At 44.9% G+C, this 23382-nt stretch overlaps 1 protein-coding gene and 1 pseudogene across 17 annotated transcripts in view; one reads left to right on the top strand and one right to left on the bottom strand.

The window, feature by feature from the left end:
* ptprfa (protein tyrosine phosphatase receptor type Fa) overlaps positions 1-23382 on the top strand; it is a 66196-nt gene that overhangs the window by 31005 nt on the left and 11809 nt on the right. For 5 of the 17 annotated variants that reach the window (XM_029827729.1, XM_029827728.1, XM_029827725.1 and 2 more), the window contains 15 exons: positions 2471-2740; positions 3070-3651; positions 4258-4394; positions 4818-4962; positions 6077-6382; positions 8275-8468; positions 11303-11420; positions 11796-12377; positions 12505-12614; positions 13153-13409; positions 14845-14926; positions 15762-15974; positions 18203-18366; positions 19919-19930; positions 22520-22629. In XM_029827729.1, coding sequence (XP_029683589.1) covers positions 2471-2740; positions 3070-3651; positions 4258-4394; positions 4818-4962; positions 6077-6382; positions 8275-8468; positions 11303-11420; positions 11796-12377; positions 12505-12614; positions 13153-13409; positions 14845-14926; positions 15762-15974; positions 18203-18366; positions 19919-19930; positions 22520-22629 — 3282 coding nt within the window. The remainder of the gene's footprint in view (positions 1-2470; positions 2741-3069; positions 3652-4257; positions 4395-4817; positions 4963-6076; positions 6383-8274; positions 8469-11302; positions 11421-11795; positions 12378-12504; positions 12615-13152; positions 13410-14844; positions 14927-15761; positions 15975-18202; positions 18367-19918; positions 19931-22519; positions 22630-23382) is intronic. The other 12 variants (XM_029827731.1, XM_029827733.1, XM_029827732.1 and 9 more) reach the window with 7 other exon arrangements.
* Positions 19788-22156, bottom strand: LOC105417887 (intraflagellar transport protein 57 homolog pseudogene; annotated as a pseudogene).

Raw genomic sequence — 23382 nt, 5'->3', positions numbered from 1 at the left:
CTGACCGGCATGGTTCATCTGCATGGTCACTGCTCCTCTCCCCTCCTTTACTCCCCTCCTCCTCTCCTCTCACCCCCTTCTCCCCTCCCCTCCCTTCCTCTCCCCTCCCATGAGAGGAGACATCATTTGCAAAGGTTGTGGCACATCTGCTCAGACTGTTGAAAATCTTGAAAAAACATGGGATATTAGTGTTAGTTAAGGACTATTCAGGAAATTAGAAAGAAAAATCACCAAACTAGACAGACAGACAGACAGACAGACAGACAGACAGACAGACAGACAGACAGACAGGCAGGCAGGCAGGCAGGCAGGCAGGCAGGCAGGCAGGCAGGCAGGCAAATAGATAGATAGATAGATGGATAGATGGATAGATGGATAGATAGATAGATAGATAGATAGATAGATAGATAGATAGATAGATAGATAGATAGATAGATAGATAGATAGATAGATAGATAGATAGATAGATAGATAGATAGATAGATAGATAGGCAGGCAGGCAGGCTGCTTGGACATTATATGCTGTGCACGCTCCTCTCTGTCGTGCACTTGGTCCCTGACCATGAGTCCAACATTAAGGATGCTGCCTCGTCTCCACCTGCTGTGCTGCATGACTTTCCTTCCATATAGATGTTTTCACCAGAATTGACTCTTTGCTCTTTTTTTCCTCTCACATGTCAATCAACCCATGATTTTTTTCCTGCATTTTAATGATTGCCTGCTTGTTTTGGTAAATCCCTAGATGTCACCATGGTAACTGTGTGGCTTCAATCAGACAACCAAAGTCTTTATCTGCTTTAAAGCATCATGGCGCTGTGGCCATGCTGAGTAGCCAACATCACAGTGTCACCACAGCTAACAGATCAAACCAAGAGGATCCATCATTGTCACCTGAATCCAGGACACACAAACCCTGAGATGTCTATTCAGATCCTCACACCCTAAAACTACATTTCTGTTTGTACCTGTTTGGCACATACTGTGAATAATAGCTGTCTCCTTTGAATGAAACAGGTTCAACCATGTGCAAAGTGCATTCAGACGATTAAAATCCTCAATCAGTGGACGTCTTGATTAAGATTAAATATCATCAGTTTGAATGAGTTTTAATGAAAGTGCCTTTTATTTTTGATGAGGGGGTGGGTTGGCAGCACTAACGTGTGCTCCGCACTTTCGCTCCACATCGATAGGCCCAACGTGCTGCTCAGCAGCTCCCTCTTTTATGGTTGCCTCGTTTTGTCAGCCAAATTCTTGATAAACTTCAAAACTTTATTGATCATTCTGGTCAAATGTGATTGCTACAAGTGTTGTACGCTACAATACAAAAAAAGTGCTCAGTATCATGTAGTTAAATGGTTTATTAGAGTATTTTTCATGTTATAAGGTGACATTTTTAGATTATTTACTACTAACGCTTGCTTAGTCCCTCTGGGACGCAGAAATGTGGTTTTTCCTACATGTCTGCTTTTAGGTTATTCTTGCCTCACATATCTCATTTCTATCATTTCAAATGTATCTTTTTTGTTGTTGAAATCACGCTATCATGTCATAACATCACTGTGATAGTTTCAGGTTATAACATGAAAGAATACCGTTACATAAAAAATGACATAGTTACAAGATACTGAGCTGCTTTTTAATGTGTGACAGCAATACGCTTCTGTAGATTCCTGCTGTGTATCAATAACAGCACCGACTACCAAGCAACAAAATTGTTGTTATTATTATCATTATTACACGATCCCAACAAACAATCCAGCCGGTGAGTAAGTATAACCAGATGAGGTCGGTTTAAAAAGCTGTTGGATGCATTTTTAAAGGTAATGTTGATGTTCTGATGTAGTTTTGGTTTTATTGTTACTATATGGAATTACACACACACACAGATTATGAGGCCAGATGGAGGGTCAGTCCCGAGCCTCGCCGCCACTGTGGCTCAGGCTAACTTATCTGCTCTGTGACGGTGGGGAAACTAGAGCAACCCGCACAGACACAGAGCTAGCACCATAGCCCAACACAGAAAGGCCTGTTGTAGCTGGGAATTGAGCCCCTGACCTTCTTGCTCTCAGGCAATAGTGCTAACCACTCTCAGGGTTGAGGGTATGGTCATTTCCCAGTTGTCCCAGCACCAATACCACTGAAGAGTGAGCTCCTGCTCAATATAGTCCCTGTCTGACACAGCAGCAGCACTGCCATTTTAAATTAAAAATCTGTCTTACTGCCTTTATGAAGCATTTTGTGTCCAACTATTGCATCAGACCTTCTGCGCTGGAGAGTCCAAATGGAACCTAAACTTTAGACCAGCACTAAAGTTCTTCTCTAAACTGGATAAAGACACAAAACTTTCTTTTCTATGAAGTAGCAGTAACGATTAAGTGTGGTTGTAAAGTGTCAGTTTAAAGGCCAGCCCAGGTCACCATGGGTCTTTCAGGATGTTCAGCATCCTCACAGCTCCTCTGTGTCCCTGCAGTACGGCGCGTGCCTCCACGCTTCTCCATCCCTCCCACCAACCAAGAGGTGATGCCCGGGGGCAGCATTAACCTGACGTGTGTTGCAGTCGGCTCCCCCATGCCGTTTCTGAAGTGGATGAGTGGGGAGCTGGAGCTGACCCGGGAGGATGAGGTGCCGATTGGCCGGAACGTGCTGGAGCTCACCAACATCCGGCAGTCGGCCAACTATACGTGTGTGGCCTCATCGCCTCTGGGCGTCATCGAGACCACAGCACAGATCTTTGTCAAAGGTCATCGTTTTAGCATGCCTCTCTGTCAGCCCCTGAGCTCCGTTTTTACCTCACAGTGAAAGTAAATCTTCATTGTAGCAAAGATTAAGTGATGTAAATATAATGTCAGGCTCAGTGAGACTATTATTATTGTTGTAGTTGTTATGATTTCTTATGGTCATTAGTTAGAAGTGTCATTAGAAGTGCCTCTTCCCTGAATGTGTGTTCTTATCTGTAGGCAGGACATTTTTCATGCTCTAATTTCATGTTAACGGCACGTTTTTAATTGAGTGAGGCAAGTGAAAAACACTGGGTGAGAATATTCACAATCGTTTGATTTGTTTTAACAGCGCTGCCCAAACAGCCCACCTCCCTAACTGTTACAGAAACCACGGCAACCAGCGTCACCCTGACCTGGGACTCTGGCAACCCTGAGCCTGTATCTTATTATATCATCCAATACCGGGCCAAACTGTCTGAGAATGGTTTCCAGGAAGTGGACGGCGTAGCAACCACCCGCTACAGCATCGGTGGCCTCAGCCCCTTCTCACAGTACGAGTTTCGAGTCATGGCCGTTAACAACGTGGGCCGCGGTCCTTCCAGTAGTGTTGTGGATACTCGGACAAGCGAACAAGCACCTTCGTCGCCTCCGCTTCACATTCAGGCGCGCATGTTGAATGATAATACCATGCTGGTCCAGTGGGAACCTCCAGAAGAGCCCAACGGTCAGATCCGAGGATACCGAGTGTTCTACAGCCCACAGGATGCAGCTCCACTCACCTCCTGGCAGACCCACCAAACAGATGACAGTCAGTTGACCAACATCTCCAGCCTTGTCCCAGGGATCACATACGGTCTGAGGGTCCTGGCCTTCACGTCTGTGGGCGACGGACCGCTGTCTGACCTTCTGCAAATCAAGACTCAGCTTGGAGGTAACTTAAGCCTCACTTTGCTGAAAGCAATTTATTGTTGAAGATGTGCTTTTCCGTTCTCGTCCTCTAACTTGTCCTGTGATCATTCAGTGCTTCTATTGGCTGAACCTGCCTTCACCCACAGGTGGAAAGATGATGTCACAATCGTTAACACAGAGTAACACACATTTTAAATGTAGCTAGGGTCCCTGGGGGACCCAAGGGTCCACACACCTGTCGTGTCCTCTCTAACTGTCCACACATCCAGTCTCAGGTGTTCCTCTGGACCTCCTGCCTGGCAGTTCTATGCTGTACCAACACATTGTCCCACCCGTGGACAAGGTTATAACACCTTGAATCTTTACTCCACCTGTTGCTGCAACTGTTTGATGTGAAAAGTTCTGAAAGTCACTAGCAGTTTCTTCTCTGTCATCCATTAGTCAATCGCTCAAAAGCAAAACAGCTTCTAATTTTCATTCCAACCCCAAGTGCAGAAAACTTTGTCCATCTCTAATAATGATGCAGTAGTTGTTGTCTCAAGTGGGTGATTCTAAAATTTAGAATTGGACCATTTAGAATCTAAATTCTTTCTGTTGAGCTCGTGGTGCGTAACTCCCACATCTGTAGTTCCAGCTCAGCCGTCAGACTTTGAGGCGGAGGCGGAGCTGGACTCCCGGATCATGCTGTCGTGGCGTTGGCCGGTCCCGGATCCCATCGTTAACCTTGAACTTCACTGGTGGGAGACCAGCAATCCCAGTCAAAAGGTAAATCTGTTGTTAGTTTAGTTTTAGTTAGTTTACTTTGGCTTTAGTTAACCATCTATTTTAGGCCCCGCCCCCTCTCTCATAATTACATCCTCCTTTAAATCACGTCCCAGACCCCACCGGTCCAGTCTGGTGGGTTCCTCCTGTGGCCTTATGGCTCTTTAATTACTTTTTATTTTACTTTATTCTTTTGTTAATTTCAAGTTTTACTTTTATTTTAATGTTTATTTTTATGTGATGTAACATAACCCCAAGAGTTTTGTAAAGTGCATCTAATAATAATAATAATGACCATCATCATCATCATTATAATAATAATGTGTGTGTGTCTGTGTGTCTGCCAGTGTGTGTGCCTGTGTGTAATCCTGTGTGTTCCTGTGTGTGTCCCTGATCATCATCATGGTTCTTTTCTTGTCTCCACAGCATCACCTGACCCTGGAGCCTGCTGGCTCCTATGCCGTGGATAATCTGAAGCCAGACACTGTTTACGCCTTTTCTCTGGCAGCCAGATCTCAGAAGGGTTTAGGTGTCTTTACTCCAGCTATTGAGGCCCGAACTGCCCAATCCAGTGAGTAGGGATCCACTAATGTGGACATGGTGGAGGTTCTTCTTCTCTTTGAACGATACAAAACTTCATCCAGTCTGTCTAATGTAACTCTGCTAAATCATTCATGGGATTGTGATTGGACAAATGTGTAATAACCACTAGCGTTAGAAAAAGGTGAACCACTGGGTAAACGACCACCGTCCTCAGGTCCCAGGTCTAGGCAGGCCCTCCTTCCTTCTCTGGTCTTTGTGGATCTGCTCTCAGCAGAGCCAACTCCCGCTGCATGTTGGACCAATGTTAGTTGTTAACACTGTTGGGCAGAAGCAGCTCTTCACCCTGTTGAGGGGCTTTTCGTGAACATTAGACGTACTGGTTATGCTGCTGGTGCAGATGCTGCTGCAGCATTTGTGACTGTTCCGTTTGAAAACCGAGGCCTCTGGCTCCTCCTCAGAGAAGGTCCAGTCTGGTCAGGAGGTACCACAATGTCTAAGATATGAGAACTCCTGACCAACAATGAGGACCCTAAAGGTCGGTCCTGGGTCTGACAGGCAGCCAACGTGAGCTCGTCTTCCTGTTTCACCCCTGGGTTGAGGGTGATCCTGTCCTCATAATGTTCCCTCATGTCATCAACCTGTTTCACTATCATTTACCTTTTTCAATTTAATTTAATATCATGGTTGTTGATGTGTTGCGTGTAGCACTCCTCAGGATGAACAGTGTGAACTCACCCTGTGATCGGAAACCTTTTTACCTCATGTGGGCACAGAATGTGATAAAAGTGTGTTTGTGCTGTGTGTTTACAGCTTTTTATTTCCCTCTATGCTCAGGCCGTTTCAGGACTGTTTGGCATTAATCCCAGGTTGCTAACTGGCTAACAATGAAGCCTTTCATTTCGAAATATGGACGGCTACATCTGTTTTTCAGTCATGTGAATTTCACCCAGAAGTCTAACGACATCTTTGTTTGAGTGGACGGTCACAGATGACTGGGACTCTGAAGGAAAACCAGAACTTAATGTATATTATAAAAGAGGTTTCAGGGTTGTGGCTAGCACATCAGAGCATTCGTGTTATCTGTGACCCTCCACACATTTCTGTGTCTTGACTGTGTTGTCCTCCATCTTTCCCTCCATCAGTCCCATCATCCCCTCCCCAGGATGTTTGTTTGCACAGCCTCAGCTCCACCAGCATCAATGTGAGCTGGGTGGCCCCACCCACAGACAGCCACCATAGAAAGATAGTGGGCTACATCCTGCTATATCAGTCTTCCAAAGGGAAGGACGTGGAGCTCCACCAGGTGTCAGGGATCAGTGCTGATAGCAACAGCTACGTGCTGGAGGGCCTGGAGAAGTGGACCGAGTATTTTGTGTGGGTGAGGGCCAACACTGATGTGGGGCCTGGCCCAGAGAGCCCCCCAGCTCTCATCAGAACTCTGGAAGATGGTACGTTGCCGATGAGCTAATGTATTCTAATGCAATATCATCCAATCTAATCCCATCTCATTTACAATAAAAAGATGAGTGCAAATAGTTTTTATTTATTTATTTATTCTTGTTGATAATACAAATCCCACTGAGGACATATCTTGCATTTTTACATGATGCAGTGCCGTATTTAGCAGCACCCTTACATCTCAAATTTTAATAACAGGCATGAAATAAATCTGTACTTACTAAATGAAATAGTTAAAATTACAATTTACCACCAAAAAAAGAAAATCTATTTTTTACAACTATATTTTTAGATCCAGAAATGTTCCAGCTGTATCCCTCAGAAATGTGAATGTAAAAAAAGTTTCAAAAATGATTACAAACCCAAAATAACTTTTTACAAAACTTTACAAACAAAACTTCCAAAAGTTTTTAAATACAGCAATTTTTATAACAGTAAAAAAAACGAAGCAACTTGAAACTGGAGCAGATAAACACACATTTGCTATTAAGCATGACTATATAAGAAAAGGCTTTTTTTGCCATATATATATAGCATATGTTTGGAATATTTCATATTTACGCATATTACTATATGCATAGTTATACCAAATACTATACTGACTAAATAGACGCGCTCATGTGCGTATATACACTTAAACACACATTTTTTTTAACGATAAAATGCACCAACGTCGTGGGCTGTCCCGGTGCCATCTTCATCATCATCATCACCATCATCATCATCGTCACCACCGTAAGGACAAGGAGCAGACGTATGGACAGACACCGACTCTCCCGCTTCATCCTAAAACCTACAAAACTTAGCTCGTTTTCCATTATTTTACGCACGCATCGATCCATGTGCGTACGTGTCTGCAGCGTCAAAGTGTCTTCGTGAAAGAAGTTTAACCGTCACGGAGCAAACATCACTTCCGGTGGCCTAATGTGCTTTCCATTTGACCGCAACACCATGACGTGCATTCAGTTAGGAAGTACTGTGGACATGTAAACTGAAATTTTAAATCACGCGGTTTTGTGTAGCAAAATAATTATTGAGCTTTTTTAATTTAGTTGGATTTCTACGTGCATTTAAAGAGAGGTAGCCAGAGAGCATTTAATACAATATTCCAGAATAATGATCATATGTAGTCCCTCTTCAGTGGCTGCTGTTCCCTGTCTTAGTCCTTCTGTCCTCACGTCTCCTCCTGTCAACCATGGCGACCAGTCTTGACAATCGAAGTTCTCCTTCATTAATAGCTCGCCTCATTTATAGCTGCTCCATTAATGAATGTAAAGCCAAAGCTGGTTAGTACATTTGATTTTAAAGGCCATATATAACTATAATATTATTATAGTGGGACAATTCATGTTTCACATCTGAGTTTGCTCTTTATTTAAAGTCTTTATTCCTTTCATACATTTCAACTATTCATTTGTGTTTATAAAATGGCCCCCAAACCCCTAGAAAGTCTGTTGATATTTTTCTAATTCTGAAAATTGTAGTTTCAATACTTAGTTGTATTATGTTACTATTGTAACACTTCTCTTAGCACATCCCAGGCTAACTGACATTTATCTTATTTCTATTTATCATTTCTGGATTTAAAAAATATTTTCCATCTTTTCGAGTTAATAGTTTGTGCTGTGCGAAGGCAGAATCGCAAACAGGTTTCTATTAATGGGGCCATAAAGGCTATAAAAGTGTGGTGCGCCTTGCATCTTCAGCAGTTTGAGGTTTTTGACATATGTTGTGGGAGTTATAACGTGTTTATTACAGTGGCCCTGCAGGCGCGTCTGCGTTTTTGATGCTTGAGTAACGTGTAGCAGCATTACAGGGTTGTATCAATGGTGCAGGTATAACGGTGTTGTGTTGTGTTTTCCTGTGTTGTGTTGTGCTGCAGTGCCCGGAGCTCCTCCCAGGAAGGTGGAGGCAGATGTCATCAACTCCACAGCCCTCAGGGTGACCTGGAAGCCTCCTCTGAGCCTGAAGCAGCACGGTCAAATCAGAGGCTACCAGCTGGTTTACTCCAGACTGGCGAAAGGGGAGCCGCACGGACAGCCCATGATCGTGGACATCTCCTCCCCTGAAGCTCAGGTTAGTACCTATGATGTCACCACGTTATAACAACAGATGATACATTCAGCAGTATTGTTTACTGGTTTCATATGGTTGAAGACCTGGACAGAAACGTGCTCAGCGGACAACGACGGTAACGCAGAACCAACCAACTCCTTGCTAAAGCTGGGAGGATGTGATAAAAGTGTGAATAGAGAAGCAGCCTGAGACGGAACATTCTGTCACTCCTGTTTTAGTTTGTGCTGATCAAAAGGCAGCACTGAGCGTGGGACCTGAGCCTGCCTGAGCTGAACCCTGCTTGGGAACCAGAATGGTGAAGACGAGAGGTTGAGAGAGGAGAGACGGATGAGGTGCTGCTCCCATTCAAATGAGACACAACCTGGGGGGCCTGAGCCCACACCTGTGTGTCACTGCATCCAGCCCCTATTGCCCCCACTGAAGCAGAAACAAGGCTGGAGGATGCTCAGGTGCTGGTTTGGGTTTTGTCTCACCTCATTTGCTGTGTGAGCAGCATTCCTGTCTTATCTGTGAAGCAGGAGATGATTAAGGGCCCACATCTCAGGCCTCATCTTCAGCTTCCCCCTCATAGCTCTCACACGGTCCGTCGACCCTTTCACAAGCCTGCTGAAAAGGTCTCTTCTGTCCTCATATCTCATCTGGGAAAACTGTAGTTTTTGCTCATGACGTCTCCCTGTACCGTCTCCATGACGATGGAACTAGTCGGTTCTCAGCTCCGCTATTAAGGCTATTAAGGCGTTGGAGGGTTTCGAAAATGTGGGTCTGTGTCGCCACATCACCATAGCAGCGTGTGATGGAGGCAGACGGATCTTTTGGCTCTTTGGATCCCACCATACTGCACTCTTTTCCAGAAAACATCTGACGCTATTCAACCAAAGCTGTTTTACTTCCAGAAAGATGATATTTCTTTAAAGCCCCCGTTTGATTTGAATGGCCAAAATTCAGCCCTCTTGTTTCCGTCCCAGCACCACCCTCTGCCCCACGGTCTGTGGACGGGCCCTTTCTTTGGCAGAGCACATCGGTAAAATTGTGAAACTTGATGCTTCTTCACGCAAACAAGGTTTGTGTGGTTTTGTGACAAATGACTTGATCTTTGGTAGAAGATCCTGAATTTTGCTGGAAGCTGTTTGCTGCGCTAGAGTCTGGACCCTTTGGTGGGTTTGTCCTCCTTCCTTCTTTACCCTTATGGAACACCCAGTGGCCTCACGGCCACTCAACCCTCAGCAACGCAGTGAGAGGGACGAACACACCAACACATTTGGCTCCTGGCAAAATGATTCTCTCCATCCTGTTGTTGCATCGCAGAAGAACTATTGAACTAGTGTAGAAGTGTGTCAGCACTTCCCAAGGCAGGTTCCTTCACAGATAACAAGCACAAATATACCTCAAAATTAAAAACCTACAAGTGTTTGAGGAGACTATTTAAGCCTTTAATCACAGACGAGAGTAGGACTGGTGTTTGTGTGTTGACTATTTCTACACTGGTCATGGTGTTACCCAGTATTCCCAGTGTTTCAGCCCCCCTGCAGCTCATCCTGTTTTATCTTTTCTTGTTACTTTCAGGAAATTTTGAATTAGAAGTCGGGGGTTTTTAACCCAAAGTGCAAGTGACAGGTGTTAAGCATAAAGGTTAAACATTTAATGACACTGGAACTGCGAGGGGTTGTTAGTGGAGTTTATTAAAGGGAACTTTAGTTGAAAAATGCAAAATCACAAGTAAAAAATGCTGAAATTCCAGGATGGAGAGAAAAAATCACAATGGCTGCAAAGGCAGGAAACTGGCCTAAGGCAGGAGGGAGAGAATATGGGGGACGCGCCCAGTGACTCTCGCTAGATAAAATACACAAGAGAAAGACTGGGAGATGTAGCTCTGGAGCTAGCTCACGCCAGAAGATGCAGAACTCTCTGGCTCTGGAGGGAAACCACAGCCGGACCAATAAAGACAGCTGATATCTTCAGCGGTTCAGATGCTCCTACCTGTCTGAGGCTAACACCGAGGCTAACACTGAGCAGGACCAGCCTTATAAAACCTGTATTGGAAGTCTTTAGAAGAGAATTGGCCAACAACACAAAATATCTCAGAGAATCAGTTCAGCATTTGGTGAATGCCTCGTGTAATGTTGCTGGAGTTCATTCAACGAGAGAAGAAAGCACCAAATAAATGAGATCCTCTGCTTGATAGAGTGAAGTGTCGATGAAGCATTCTGCTCCAAGTGTCTACAGAAGCTTTTAAATGTTCTGTAAAGGTATAAAATGCTATTTAGAGTTTTAGCCGTGTGTTGCACCTTTACACTGCGGCCACAGGTGGAGCCACTGGGTGCTCTCAGCAGGCTCCGTCCTCCCTGCACTCACCGACACTCACACCTCCTCCATTATCCTGCTGCCATTTTCTTTTATCATTTGCTGCTTCATCTGTACACTAAAAAGGGATCTTCAGCCGCTGCACCGCTTCAGGAAGTTCAGGAAGCCTCAACATTCATCTGCATTTCTGCATAGATCTAAGCTGAAACATCCTCAAGGAGGGTCAAAAAAAGTCCCACTAAAGTGTATCACTCTTTCACCACGGGAAATGCTCCGATAACACAAACCTGTGAGTGGAAGCATGATGTGAACCTGTGTGGTTTATAAGGTCATTTTAAATGTCTCTTGCATGTTCAGACACTCACAATGCGACCGTAGAAGTCACAGAGCAGAACCAGAGAGCTGATGTATCCGTAAAGAGTTTCAGTTTATTCAACCTTGGATTTAGGGGCCTTAATACAGGAAATGCCTGTATTAAGGACAATTCAAATGAGGAAGCTGTCTGAATTTCCATTTTTTCCCCCACCATTTAGGAGGCCGTAATAACAGGGCTGCTCCCGGAGACCACCTACTCCATCACAGTGGCTGCGTATACCACCAAGGGTGACGGAGCTCGCAGCAAGGCCAGGATGGCGACTACCACAGGAGCAGGTTTGTCCTCACAGGCCTGCACCCATTAATTGTAGATTAAAGATTCTCATGTTTTTCTCCATGTCCGATGACAAATAGCACATTTTCCAAAACACAACAGGCCATTTGAAACTCACCCCAAATATGTTGAAATAGTACCTCAAATACTTTATGTGGCATCTGGGACAGTTTACATACCAGTACAACCTTTTTCAGGGGAGGTAAAAAACTTTTAAATCTCTCTGGTGGGATAGCAAAAATCTCTAATCTAGTATTACAAACGGAGCTAAGCAAAGTTGAGGCGTGATTCATTTGGGCGAGTCCTGGCCTGAAGCACAGGATCTGCTCCCTAGTTATTGGTGTTTTCAGAAAAACAAACCTCCTCATGTTTTCCAGTTCCCGGTAAACCAACCATGATGATCAGCACCACCATTGGAAACACTGCCCTGATCCAGTGGCAGCCCCCCAAAGAGATGGTGGGGGAGCACCTGGGATACCAACTACAGTACAAGAGAGTAGAAGAAGAAGCTTTTTTTACCAAAGACTTCAGACACGCCGACGATCATTTTACTGTTACTGGTCTCTACAAGGGGGCGACCTACATCTTCAAACTCTGTGCCAGAAACAGAGCCGGCTGTGGGGAGGAGCACGTGAAGGAGATTAGCACCCCCGAAGACGTTCCGAGCAGCTACCCCCAGAATTTGAGTGTGACGGGCCTGAGCGCCTCCTCTACCAACCTGGCCTGGAAGCCGCCTCCTCTGGCCGAGAGGAACGGGAAGATTGTCAAGTACATAGTGGTGTATCGAGATATCAACAGCCAGCGCAACAGCACCAATAGTACCACAGAAACACAAATGACCATCCAGGGTCTGCAGCCCGACACCACCTATGACATCAGAGTCCAGGCTTTCACCAGGAAGGGGGCAGGACCGCTCAGCCCCAGTATTCAGAGCAGAACCATGGCCACCTCTGTGCCCGGTGAGGAGCTGTTCCATTATTTTAACATCACCAAAAAAAATAGTTAGCTAAAATTGATTTAAAGTTGCAAAGAGAGTGTTCAGCTTGTTTAAACATGAATTAAATTAACCTGATAATCAACCTGTAGACCTTCCTTCAGTGTTCACCAAGAACTTTGGTGTGAAGGCTGTGATGAAAACCTCTGTCCTGCTGACCTGGGAAGTGCCGGAATCCTACAAATCTCAAGTGCCTCTGAAGGTAAAGCCTGAAACAAAGGTGCCCCGACCTCAACAGGCCAGTCCAGCATGTTATTATCCGGGTGAATGAAAAGGGAGAAAACACAAATCAGTCAACAGAAACTGAACTGGATCTGTAGGCATGAAATACTATGTAGAAATAAAGTTAAAGTTAATTTTAAAAAAAGTGGATAAAATCGTGGGGTCTACAACGACCTGGTGGCAAATGGAGAGAGGAACTGCAGCCCCAATCAGCTGAGGTGAGCTGCAGGTGAGGAAGGAGGTGGGAGAGGAGGGGAAGAACAGGAAAAGCACAGGCAGCCAAAACACAAAATAGGGAATCCTAACAAACTCTTCTGGTTGGGGCTCCTTCACTCACTGGTGTCTTCTCACACACACTCTGGGTGTGATTCTGCAGTGATTCCCCATCAGCTCCTCTTGATAAACACTCCAGCTGGTGTTTTGCCTCCATATTTATGCGATTTGAAAAGGTTTTCACTCTACATCCCAGCTCGAGACTTCAGAATTCACTCTGTATATGACGTTCATGACGGTTCCAGATCCTGTACAACCAGCACAGCGTTGAGGTTCAAGGGAACCTGGAGAGGAAGCTTATCACTCGGCTGCAGCCAGATACAGAATATTCCTTTGTACTGATGGGTCGTGGAAACAGTGCCGGCGGGCTCCAGCAGCAAGTGTCCATCCGAACAGCTCCAGACCTGCTGAAGATGAAACCAGCTGTGCACCGTCATGATGTGGAGGAGGGTGGCCACGTGACAGTCAGCCTGCCCACAGTCCCCGAGGGAGCGCCTGTAAGGTATGGACTGTTTCTGAGACTGCTCCCAAGCAAAGGCGATATGATAAGATAATGATAAGTTAAGTTTAGTGCATTCAGGCTTTTGAATTGAGCCTGAAAACTGTGTTTATCAGCTTGGTTTTACCCAGTCAAATCTGTTTAAATCTGACTGATGTAATGTAGTCAGCATATGAGAGCAGTATTGAACATTTTTTATTGATGCTGAAGACAGATTGTGTCCACTGGCAGGCACCAAAATTGTGTATTCCAGTCTGTAAAGCCTAGTTGGTTCTGTAAACATGGAAACATGAATTAGAGTGTCAGCAGGACAGATTTAGGAGCTGAAGTAGCCTCATGTGGAGCAGCAGAGAGGGCAGCACCACAGCTGTGGACCAGACTGGTGGCGCAATCCTCTGATCACCTGGGAGACACTGCAGCCATCCAGCCAGCCGGGCGGTCTGTCCGTCCGTCCGTCGGTCAGCAGTCCCCCAGCAACACGGTCCAATCAGACTAAAATAGACCAAAGCACAGAGAAGAGACCAGCACAGATGCTCCCACAACCATTTAACTAGTGTTGGGAATGAACTTTAGTTCTATCACAGTGCTGGTGTGAGCCACAGAGGACTCGTGGGGGTGAGTCCACCCCTGGGACGGGTCTTCAGGATCATCATTCACTCTCAGGAGTCTCTATCCTCTACGGGAGAAGCTGTTGGGTCATGAAATGAAAATGATCAGCACCACATTGGTGGATGCTTGAGTTGCTGCTTGATGCCACAGCTGTAAATCATGTTGACATTAGCCTGACTGATATAGAACAATAACAGTCAGAGACTTCTTTTTTTTCTGTCAGCAGGATCGGTCCTGGAGAGGCAGCCAGCTCTGACAGGCCCATAATCATAGGGGAACAATAACATAGTGTAGAAGTTACATTTACATGGAACGGTCAAGAACTTGTTAAAGATGCGCCATCCCAGTTATTTATAGCTAGTTAGATAAATGACAAAGCTTTCTTCGTTCCCACAGCTACAGCGTCATAATAACCACAGACCAGCATAAACCCCTGCTCTGCTCCTCAGCAGCTTCTAGAAGTCAATAATCCAAGTTCAGTCTTCAGTAAAGAAAGGAACTTCTAATTAATTGAATTGAATTTTATTGTGCTTTTATTACACTTTCCAGGATTTATCCAGTAATAAGTGAGACTTTGTTGATGGAGAAATTAAAAATCTAAACCCTTGTCTTAATGAATAATGACCCAAAGCTTTGAATTAGAACCAGTGTCCTTTAAATGTCCTTAAAACATCCTTCTGCTGTTTAAAGATAAAGGAGAAGACAGCGGGCATGTTTGGATAAAATACTGTGAATATTCATCAACACAAAGGGACATTGCGATGTGGAACATTGTGCACACACATAATGTGGGTCTTTAATGCCCTTTTGTCCCCGTGTTTGAATTTAGATGGTACTACATTGTGGTTGTCCCCGACCTACTGGTGTCTCTGAGGAGATGGGAGAACCCTGAAGACATTAACATCCATGAGGTTTGTTAATAAGAAGAGTCTTTCTGGAGTTGTATTAATATTTACCTTTCAGTTGGATCTATTAAAGCACTGTCCATCCCATATTCCCTCCCTGGGGGCATACTCACAAGTACCTCCAGACCTTCTACTGTATACTGTATGTAGACTGCAGCAGCTCTGGATCCTGTGGACAAACAGGAAGTCCACCGCTGTCTCTGCGTGACTCTGTGGCCTTGTATGTTTCTAAATGCTTTGTCCAGTCAGAGACCGGGAGGCCATCATCTCCGGATGTGTGCTGGCCATGACCATGACTATAACTTTTCCAACATTCCATATGTACACGGAGGCTCCGTTGTCATGGCATCAGCACACGTTGACTGTGTGACAAACAGGCCTCGAAAACTAGTAAATCCAGGTCTGTTCAGAAACGGAACTGTAACTTTAGGAGGTACCAGAATATCCTGTGTTCTCCCTTGGTTCCTCCAGCCTCACTTAATGTGTGAAGGCTCTGAAAAGGACCCCTACCCAGAGGGAATCTTTGTCAAAGGGACACAAAAGCTGATCCAGCCATAGATGCAGCTTAGATGTGACTCCTCGTCACATAGGTGGTCTCATTGTAGAGCTCATAAACTTTCTCCAGCCTTTATTGAAGCCCATTCCCAATCTGAAGCATGTTCAGTGTTGAGAGATGTTTGCTGTTTTTTAATTCTCAACCTCAAGTCAGACCATTGTTCTTCTCACCTCAGCAGAACGGAGCGCTCAGCAGGGCTATGAAGATAACTTGCTCTTGCTCTCCTGTTTTTACTGTCATGGCAATGAGCAACAGGTTTTTCTAAACCTTCCTCTCATTGTGCAGCTTCTGGAAACTGCTAGTGATAGCAGCCCACACTCAAACACAAGACAGAACCTGGACATCCTGGACCCTTATATTGCCGCCAAGTTGGATTCTCTGCCCGCCATCTTCACGCTGGGTGATGAGAAGAAATACAACCAGTACTCCAACAGAGCTCTCCCCAGCCAGCAGCAGTACGTCTGCTTCGTTCTGGCTGAGCTCGTGGACCACGAGTCTGTAAGTTAATTGTGTATCTACAAATTATAACTGGTATATATACTGATATTCATGTAGATGTTCTAAAATGCTACTGTGGCAGCATCACAGCTGCTAAGCTGCAGGTTTCTTATCTCCCTGCTGAAGCTGCAGCTTCACTGATGAGAGTGTCACATGTGCTGTATGATCAACAACTGTGTGTTGCCAGATTACACTTCTGAAGCACTAAATCAACACCTGACTGGAAGTGGTTGACTAAAATATTCAGTATCAACAACAGAAATTTTGATCCTTTTAGGATACATTCAAATTCAGATTACAGAGTCTTTTCAACACCAAGATTAGAGATTTGTCCTATTGTCATTCAGACTCCACCACCTAGATGTCAAAAGTACAGCAACAAAAGAGAAAAGGTAGATACATTTATTTTAAATGAATACACGAATTTATACACATATAGAGTTCTGTAAAAACATCCGCAACACTGTCCAGGAAGCTGAACCACAGTCAAAAAAAGCCATGTAAAGGGTCCTGCTGGTCCCACTGGAGCTTTCAGGTGGTTCAACACCCAGTCACATCCCAGCTCCTAAAGCTGTACCCCTACAAAACTTCCAGGATGGGGTCAAGAAAAGGCCTCATTTTCCAGATTTTGTTCCACCCCCTCAGGTGTTCTGTAAGGTCAGCATCAACGACTTCCTGCAGTGGATCAGTGGATCTGCTGGAGCAGCAGGCAACTCATTTCATCATATCGTCATCGATGTACCAGTGTTCCCTTTTTGTTCAGTTTCTCCTCAGGCTAAAACTGGACTGGGTTTATACATTTATCTGTACAAGTGATTCACTGAGCTGTACTGCCAGAGTCATGAAGAAGTGTCAGTCCCTTGGACCAGGCACTGTTTAAAAGCTTGGCCCTGGTCTTTGCACTTTAGGACCATCATTAGAACCATCATCCTCATTCCCACCACTCTATTCCTCCCTGGCTGCTGTTGTGGAGAACGTTCATAAAGGTTTCCATTTATAGTGGTTGAAGGAAGCCATTGACCAGAGAGTCAACTGGACTGGTGAAACAAACTGGAGCCTGTTTGCGTCTCATTGGAGAGCTTTCTGAGCTCTGACCAGCTTGGTGGGGTTGAGATTATTTCCTCCGATACTGGATGAAAGTGCTCAGATGAGAGTGGAAGGTTTCACCAGGTGCGAGTGCTTTACCTGTTTGAGGACAAAACTCAGTGTTGCAAAGCTGCACTCACACAAGGGCCATTTCTTCCATGCCGTGCTGATGCACAGATGCCCCCCCCCCCCTTCCCCGGGATTGCACTGATACACGACACACGCCCTCATCTCATTAAACCATGTTTGACAAGGATCTGATCACAGAGGAGATTAAACAAGATCATGCAAGATTAAGAACAACTTTTTTTAGGATAAACTGAAAACTTTCTCATTTCTATCTGATAATTTGACACTGGAACATTTGACAGGATGTTTGTGACTTGACATGACGAGACAAAGTGGACAGGCGAGACGCAGACTGTTTAAACAGCGGGTGCAGAGAAGAGATGGAAATCAGGGAGGGTCAAACAATCATCCAGGGGGACACGCAACCAGGTTCAGGGGCCAAGGTGTTGACAACAGGAGGTGTTAGCTTCAAAATAAAACAGCAAATACAAACCAGACAGCAGCAGCGTGAAAACATGGAGCGCACTTTAATGAATTTGTCTATTATTTCACATCCAATTTTGCACACTTGTTCCCACCGTGCGGTGAGGGGGAAGCAAGTCATGCTTGGGCACCACAGTGGTGCCACTCACACTAGCCAAAACCAAAAGAACACAATCAAAATACACCACTTTAGGAAGGATCCGTGCTCAGCCACGGCACGGTTCACTAGGTGCGAGTGTGCCTCAGCCCCTAGTTTAGGCAGGGTTGCTCTAGCCTCTATCAAACAACTGTCTTCCCTAGATTAAACCCTTCATGTGCCATCCTGGAGGGAGTGACCTTTAACCTGAGATGCAGGTGAAGATCCTATCCTCATGTATTGAGGCAGGTGCTTATTGAGGTTGTTTGGGCTCTCTACTGTGCAGCTTCTTCATTGCACTGGACCACATACAGGACAATGCTCTTATTCAGCCTGCGTCTTTAGATCTGTTTTGTCTGATCCAAATATTCAGTGAATATTCCTCAAATGAAGGTAGAGAAGTCATTTAGGAACACAATGAGATTTGAATGATTCCTCCTCTTGTCATCCTCAGCAGCGGACGTTTGCAGCAAGTCCCTTCTCTGATCCCGTGAAGGTGAGGCTCTACAGTGGGGTGAGCAGACAGGCTGAGGAGCCAGAGATGCTCTGGGTCATGGGCCCAGTGCTGGCTGTTGTTCTCATCATCATCATAGTCATCGCTATTCTTCTGTTCAAGAGGTGAGTCTTGTGGAAAATCTACTGCTGGTAAAAGATTAATCTTTACCTGTATAAATGAGAAGTGAATAAAAGTGTGTCGTGAAGGTTGCTGAATGGTTGTTAGTTGGAAATATGGGGACTTATACCTGACACTTATACCTCCACTCATGATTTAGGGAGTGACTTGCGTGGTTTCTTTGAAAAAAAGCCTAGTTTTATTTAGGTTAGCGCCTCGCAAGAAGGTCAAAGAATCCCCAGGGGGTCGTCCGGCTTTCTGTGAGAAGTTTGCAGGTTCTGTCCAAAGATGTGTATTTGGGGATAAACAGTGACATGAGGAGTTCAGTAACTGTTGAGACTTTGTTGAGGATGTGGGTGCTGAGAAAGTTCAGAGTAAAGAACCGTCAAGGCTGAGGTCTCTAGGTGGAGCCAGAAGGGTGGTGTGAGAAATCCAGCTGTTCCATGCTAAGAGCTAGTTTCTGTTGCCGCTATTGACTCAAAAATCTTGAGCTTCTGAATCACTGGAATCGTTTTCTCTCCCCTTTCAAACATGTCTTCAGCATAAATATACAGTGATCTGCAAAGACTTGAAGCATTCACTTTATGTACCGGTATATTAAGAAAATATACTTTCATTTTAATGTACAATTTCATAATAACAGAAAAGCAAAAGGCCCCTCAGCAGAAGTTTGGCCCCTATTAGCGCCCCCTGTCGGTGTCCAGCAGCGCCTTCTGTTATTGCCCGGCAGCGTCCCCCTGTGGCCAGTATCACAGCTTGTAAAGGCTTCTGTAGCAGCCAAGAGTCTTTCAGGTCTTGTTGGAGGGATTTTGCTCCATTCTTCCTCACCAAAGTCTTCAGTTCTGTCAGGTTCCTGGGCCGTCTGCTCCTCTCAGGTCTGTCCTCAGATGTCCAATGAGGTTTAGATCAGGAGACTGGACTTGATTCCTAAATGCTTCAGGCTTGTCTGGATCTTCTTGAGCAAACTTCTGATGAAAGATGTGATGGTGAGGATGCAGGGGAGGTTTTCTTCTCATGAAGGTCCTATTTGTGCAGATCTGTCTACTTACAGTCTTCTCCTGTGGTGGACGTCCATCATTTTCATCTTCAGGGTTCTAGACGGCTGCTGGGAGGATTGTTGGGTCTTAATCAAGCTTTGAAATTAACATCAGCTGACCTTTGACCCATGACCCTAACAGGCTGATGAAGGTCTGATGCTTCTAATATCTGAGGGCTCAGATCTCCATATCTCCATATCTCAGTTCTCATTCTTTCCACTTTTTCACTTTAAATGGTACGAATAAATAAATATTATGCTTATGTGGCTTGAAATATTAAAGTTAAAGTTTTCTGTTTATCTTTATGTCTTTTGGAGATCATTTCACCCTCCCCGTTGCTGAACTGTAACTTGCCTTTTCACCAGGGTGCCCTAACCTTTGCAGGTCACCAGACAAATGTCAAGTTAAAAATAGACAACAATCAATTAGACAACAGTTATATAGACAACAGTTGTGGATGAATTCATATTCTCTGTCTGTCCTCTTCTGTTGTCTGTCTGCCTCGATTCTGGGGATGCAGCAAACAAGAAAGGTGAGTGTTTCCTTCTAACGCAGCCTCACTTCCATCTACAGATGGCAGCCCAATTACCCCCTTCCCCCCTGGTTTGGGGGGGGGGGCATCAGGGAAACACTGGAGCCAAAAAAAACAATACTAAAAGAAAATAAAGAGTAAAAAGGAATAAACACCCATAAATAGCTTATTATGTAGTTAATGTAGTCAATGAAAAGCCTCTGTGGCCCCGAGGCCCTTTAGCAGGCTGGCCCACACATGTGGGCCCTAGTGATGAGTTGATGGTTCAGAACCAGAGGCGGTCATACTTAATAATATAAAAGTAGGTCAGATGAAGAAGAAGGCTCAACACCTTTCAAACTTAAAATCAATTCTTAAAAACACAGCCAATGCAAAGGTTTAAAACCGGTCTGAAGATCTTGCCTTCTGGCCCTCATCAGGCCAGAAAGACGGTTGTTCCAATCATCTATGCGACTGAAGATAAAAGCAGCTCCGTGTTTGGAGGCTCCTCAGATCATGTCGGGCTTCTCCTTTAGTGTGGCCTGCAGCAGCAAGTGCTGAACGATGCCGATCTTCTCATCCATCTGCACCACTTCCTGCCTAAGCCTGGTCAAACTGCACCTGATCCACGCCACCGGCGCTCCATCAGTCATGTTTCTGACATCTATCTCCTGTTTGATCTTCATCACCTCATCACTGATCTCTGTCAGCTCTTGCCTCTTCTCCATCACTCTTGCATTGGCCTGTTCGTAGCGCTCTTGTTCCTCATGGAGTCTGGCCTGGACGCTGAGGTACTCCTGGATCAGCGGCTCCAGCTTTTGACTGATGTATTTCTTTTTGCTGCTGAACTTCTCCAGAGCTTTACTGGTGTCCTCCTGCTGCCTAGCCAAGTACCTCTTGGAATCTTCCATCAGACACTTGATTTGGTCATTGTGCTGATGCATCTGATCCAAGTAGATTCTCCACTGCTTTTTGTCTGACCTGGTAGTGACGTTAAGTTGCGTCAGGCCTCGTTCGACCTCCAGATTCCACTCGGCTGCATCAACCGAAGACTCCGAGATGTCACCTGCTGTGGTGGATGGTTGTGGTTCAGGGTGGGTGCTTTGTAGGTTCACAGTGTCCAGCACATCATCATCTTCAGTGGGCTGAATGGCCTCAACCTTGCTGAGTGTGAGCGCAGCATCATCCTCTACCACCGCCTCTACCTCTGGGCTCTCTGCTGGATATTTTGGTCTCCTAAAAGCAAAACCGGTCCTTTTCAGTGCCTCACCAGCCAGTCGGTCCAACACGAAGCAAACATGTACCCCAGAACCAGACTTCAGTCTGGAGGGAGGGAAATCCACTTGAACACCAAAAGCCTGAAGCTCTGCCAGGATGTTGAACGCGATGGCGTTGGGTTCGTCGTGCTTCAGGGGTTGAGGGAATGGCCGTCCTGCCTTGTTGATGAGCCAGGCTGCAATGATGGCGAACATGTAGAACTGCTTTGACAGGACGTGACAACTGGAGCCGAAGTAATGTCTTGACAAATTCCTGATGTGTTTAGCCAGAACCTTCTCATAATCTAACAACTTCAGCTTCTCCAGCAGACCTTCCATCAGGGCAAACACACAATAATCAGCCCCGGGGCCGCGGTCATCAGGCCGTCTTCCATCTGCCATCCTGTGTCTCTCACAGCTTCCAGCAACACCAAGATGCTTCTGAACAGCACTCAGTGAACAGGCCACATCCGGATTGGTCTCGTCAGTCGTTTCTCAGCCGTGTTTTCCATTTAAATGAGAACATCACATTACCTTTAGATCAAAGAGCTGTTGAGACTTTTAGGATCAAGGAGGTGATCTAACTTTTATGATTAAAGACTAGTTCTGACGTTTAGGATCAAAGCGCTTAAAATGTCAAAAATGTGGGGGAGAAACACTAATGCAACGTGAATTTCTTCACCTTTTTCGGCTTCTCTCCTTGTTTGATCATTCTTCTTCCCGCTCCTCTCTCCCTGAACTTCGACCTTGATGTTTGTGTTGTTTTTTCTAAAGCTCCAGTTTTCAGTTTCTTCAGCTCTTCTTTTTGCTTTTTGTCTCCTTCGAGGTTTGGCAGTTTGCTCAGTCATCCCAGCACGGTGGGAATGACAGGAGCTCCCAGCTCGTCGCACAATAAAAATAAAGCTAAGATAACAAGCAATTCATAAAATAAATCAGGAACATAAAATAAGATATTCAAGAACAGCTGGTTCTTTATCTGTAGCTCTTCCTCTATCTGTTCCTTCAGCTGTTTCCTCTTCCTCTGCGTTTTGTAATGACCTCTGTCTCTTCACCCTCTTTTAAAGACACAGCAGTGGACAGGCCAGATTAAAAGATTTAAAAACCATTTTTCACGGGATCTGACTCTTTATTATTGTCTATTCTTCTTGAGATTTATTGACTATAAATGAAGGTCAGTCTGCTATTGCTATTTCTATATTTCAATACATGTGAAACAAAATGTAGTTATTCTTTGTTGATTTAAACAACTAACTCGTGCTGGGCTGCTACCATGCTTATAACATGTCTATAACAGAATATCCCGTTGGAGGTTTCACCATGTTGAGTCTCATCAGCATCTTCTGTTGTCTCAAAGGAAACGAACGTGTCCAGCCAAGGACGAGCACATGGTGGAGGCCAAAGACTCTCTGCTGGCCCACTGCTCAGACCCTGTAGAGATGAGGAGGCTCAACTATCAGACGCCAGGCATGGACACACACACACACACACACACACAACACACACCAGACATACACATTAACACCACACCACACACACACCACGCACACACTTTTTAACAGTTTGTAGTTATAACATGCTTTTGAAACACCTCAATTCAGTGTCTGAGTTACTGTGAAGGTGTAAATTGACTATTGGAAGTGACTAGAAAAGTGTGTTTTTCTGCACAGAGTAGTAGTACACAGAGTAGTAGTACACAGAGTAGTAGTACACAGAGTAGTAGTACACAGAGTAGTAGTACACAGAGAAGTAGTACAGAGAGCAGTAGTACACAGAGTAGTAGTACAGAGAGTAGTAGTACACAGAGTGGTAGTACACAGAGTAGTAGTACACAGAGTAGTAGTACACAGAGTGGTAGTACACAGAGTAGTAGTACACAGAGTAGTAGTACACAGAGAAGTAGTACACAGAGTAGTAGTACACAGAGTAGTAGTACACAGAGAAGTAGTACAGAGAGCAGTAGTACACAGAGTAGTAGTACAGAGAGTAGTAGTACACAGAGAAGTAGTACACAGAGTAGTAGTACACAGAGAAGTAGTACAGAGAGCAGTAGTACACAGAGTAGTAGTACAGAGAGTAGTAGTACACAGAGAAGTAGTACACAGAGTAGTAGTACACAGAGAAGTAGTACAGAGAGCAGTAGTACACAGAGTAGTAGTACAGAGAGTGGTAGTACACAGAGAAGTAGTACACAGAGTAGTAGTACACGGAGTAGTAGTA

The sequence above is a fragment of the Takifugu rubripes genome, chromosome 20 (assembly GCF_901000725.2).
Source record: "Takifugu rubripes chromosome 20, fTakRub1.2, whole genome shotgun sequence".
Classification (NCBI taxonomy): domain Eukaryota; kingdom Metazoa; phylum Chordata; class Actinopteri; order Tetraodontiformes; family Tetraodontidae; genus Takifugu; species Takifugu rubripes.
The sequence above is the reverse complement of the archived record's forward strand: the minus strand, read 5'-3'. Positions and strand labels throughout refer to the sequence as shown.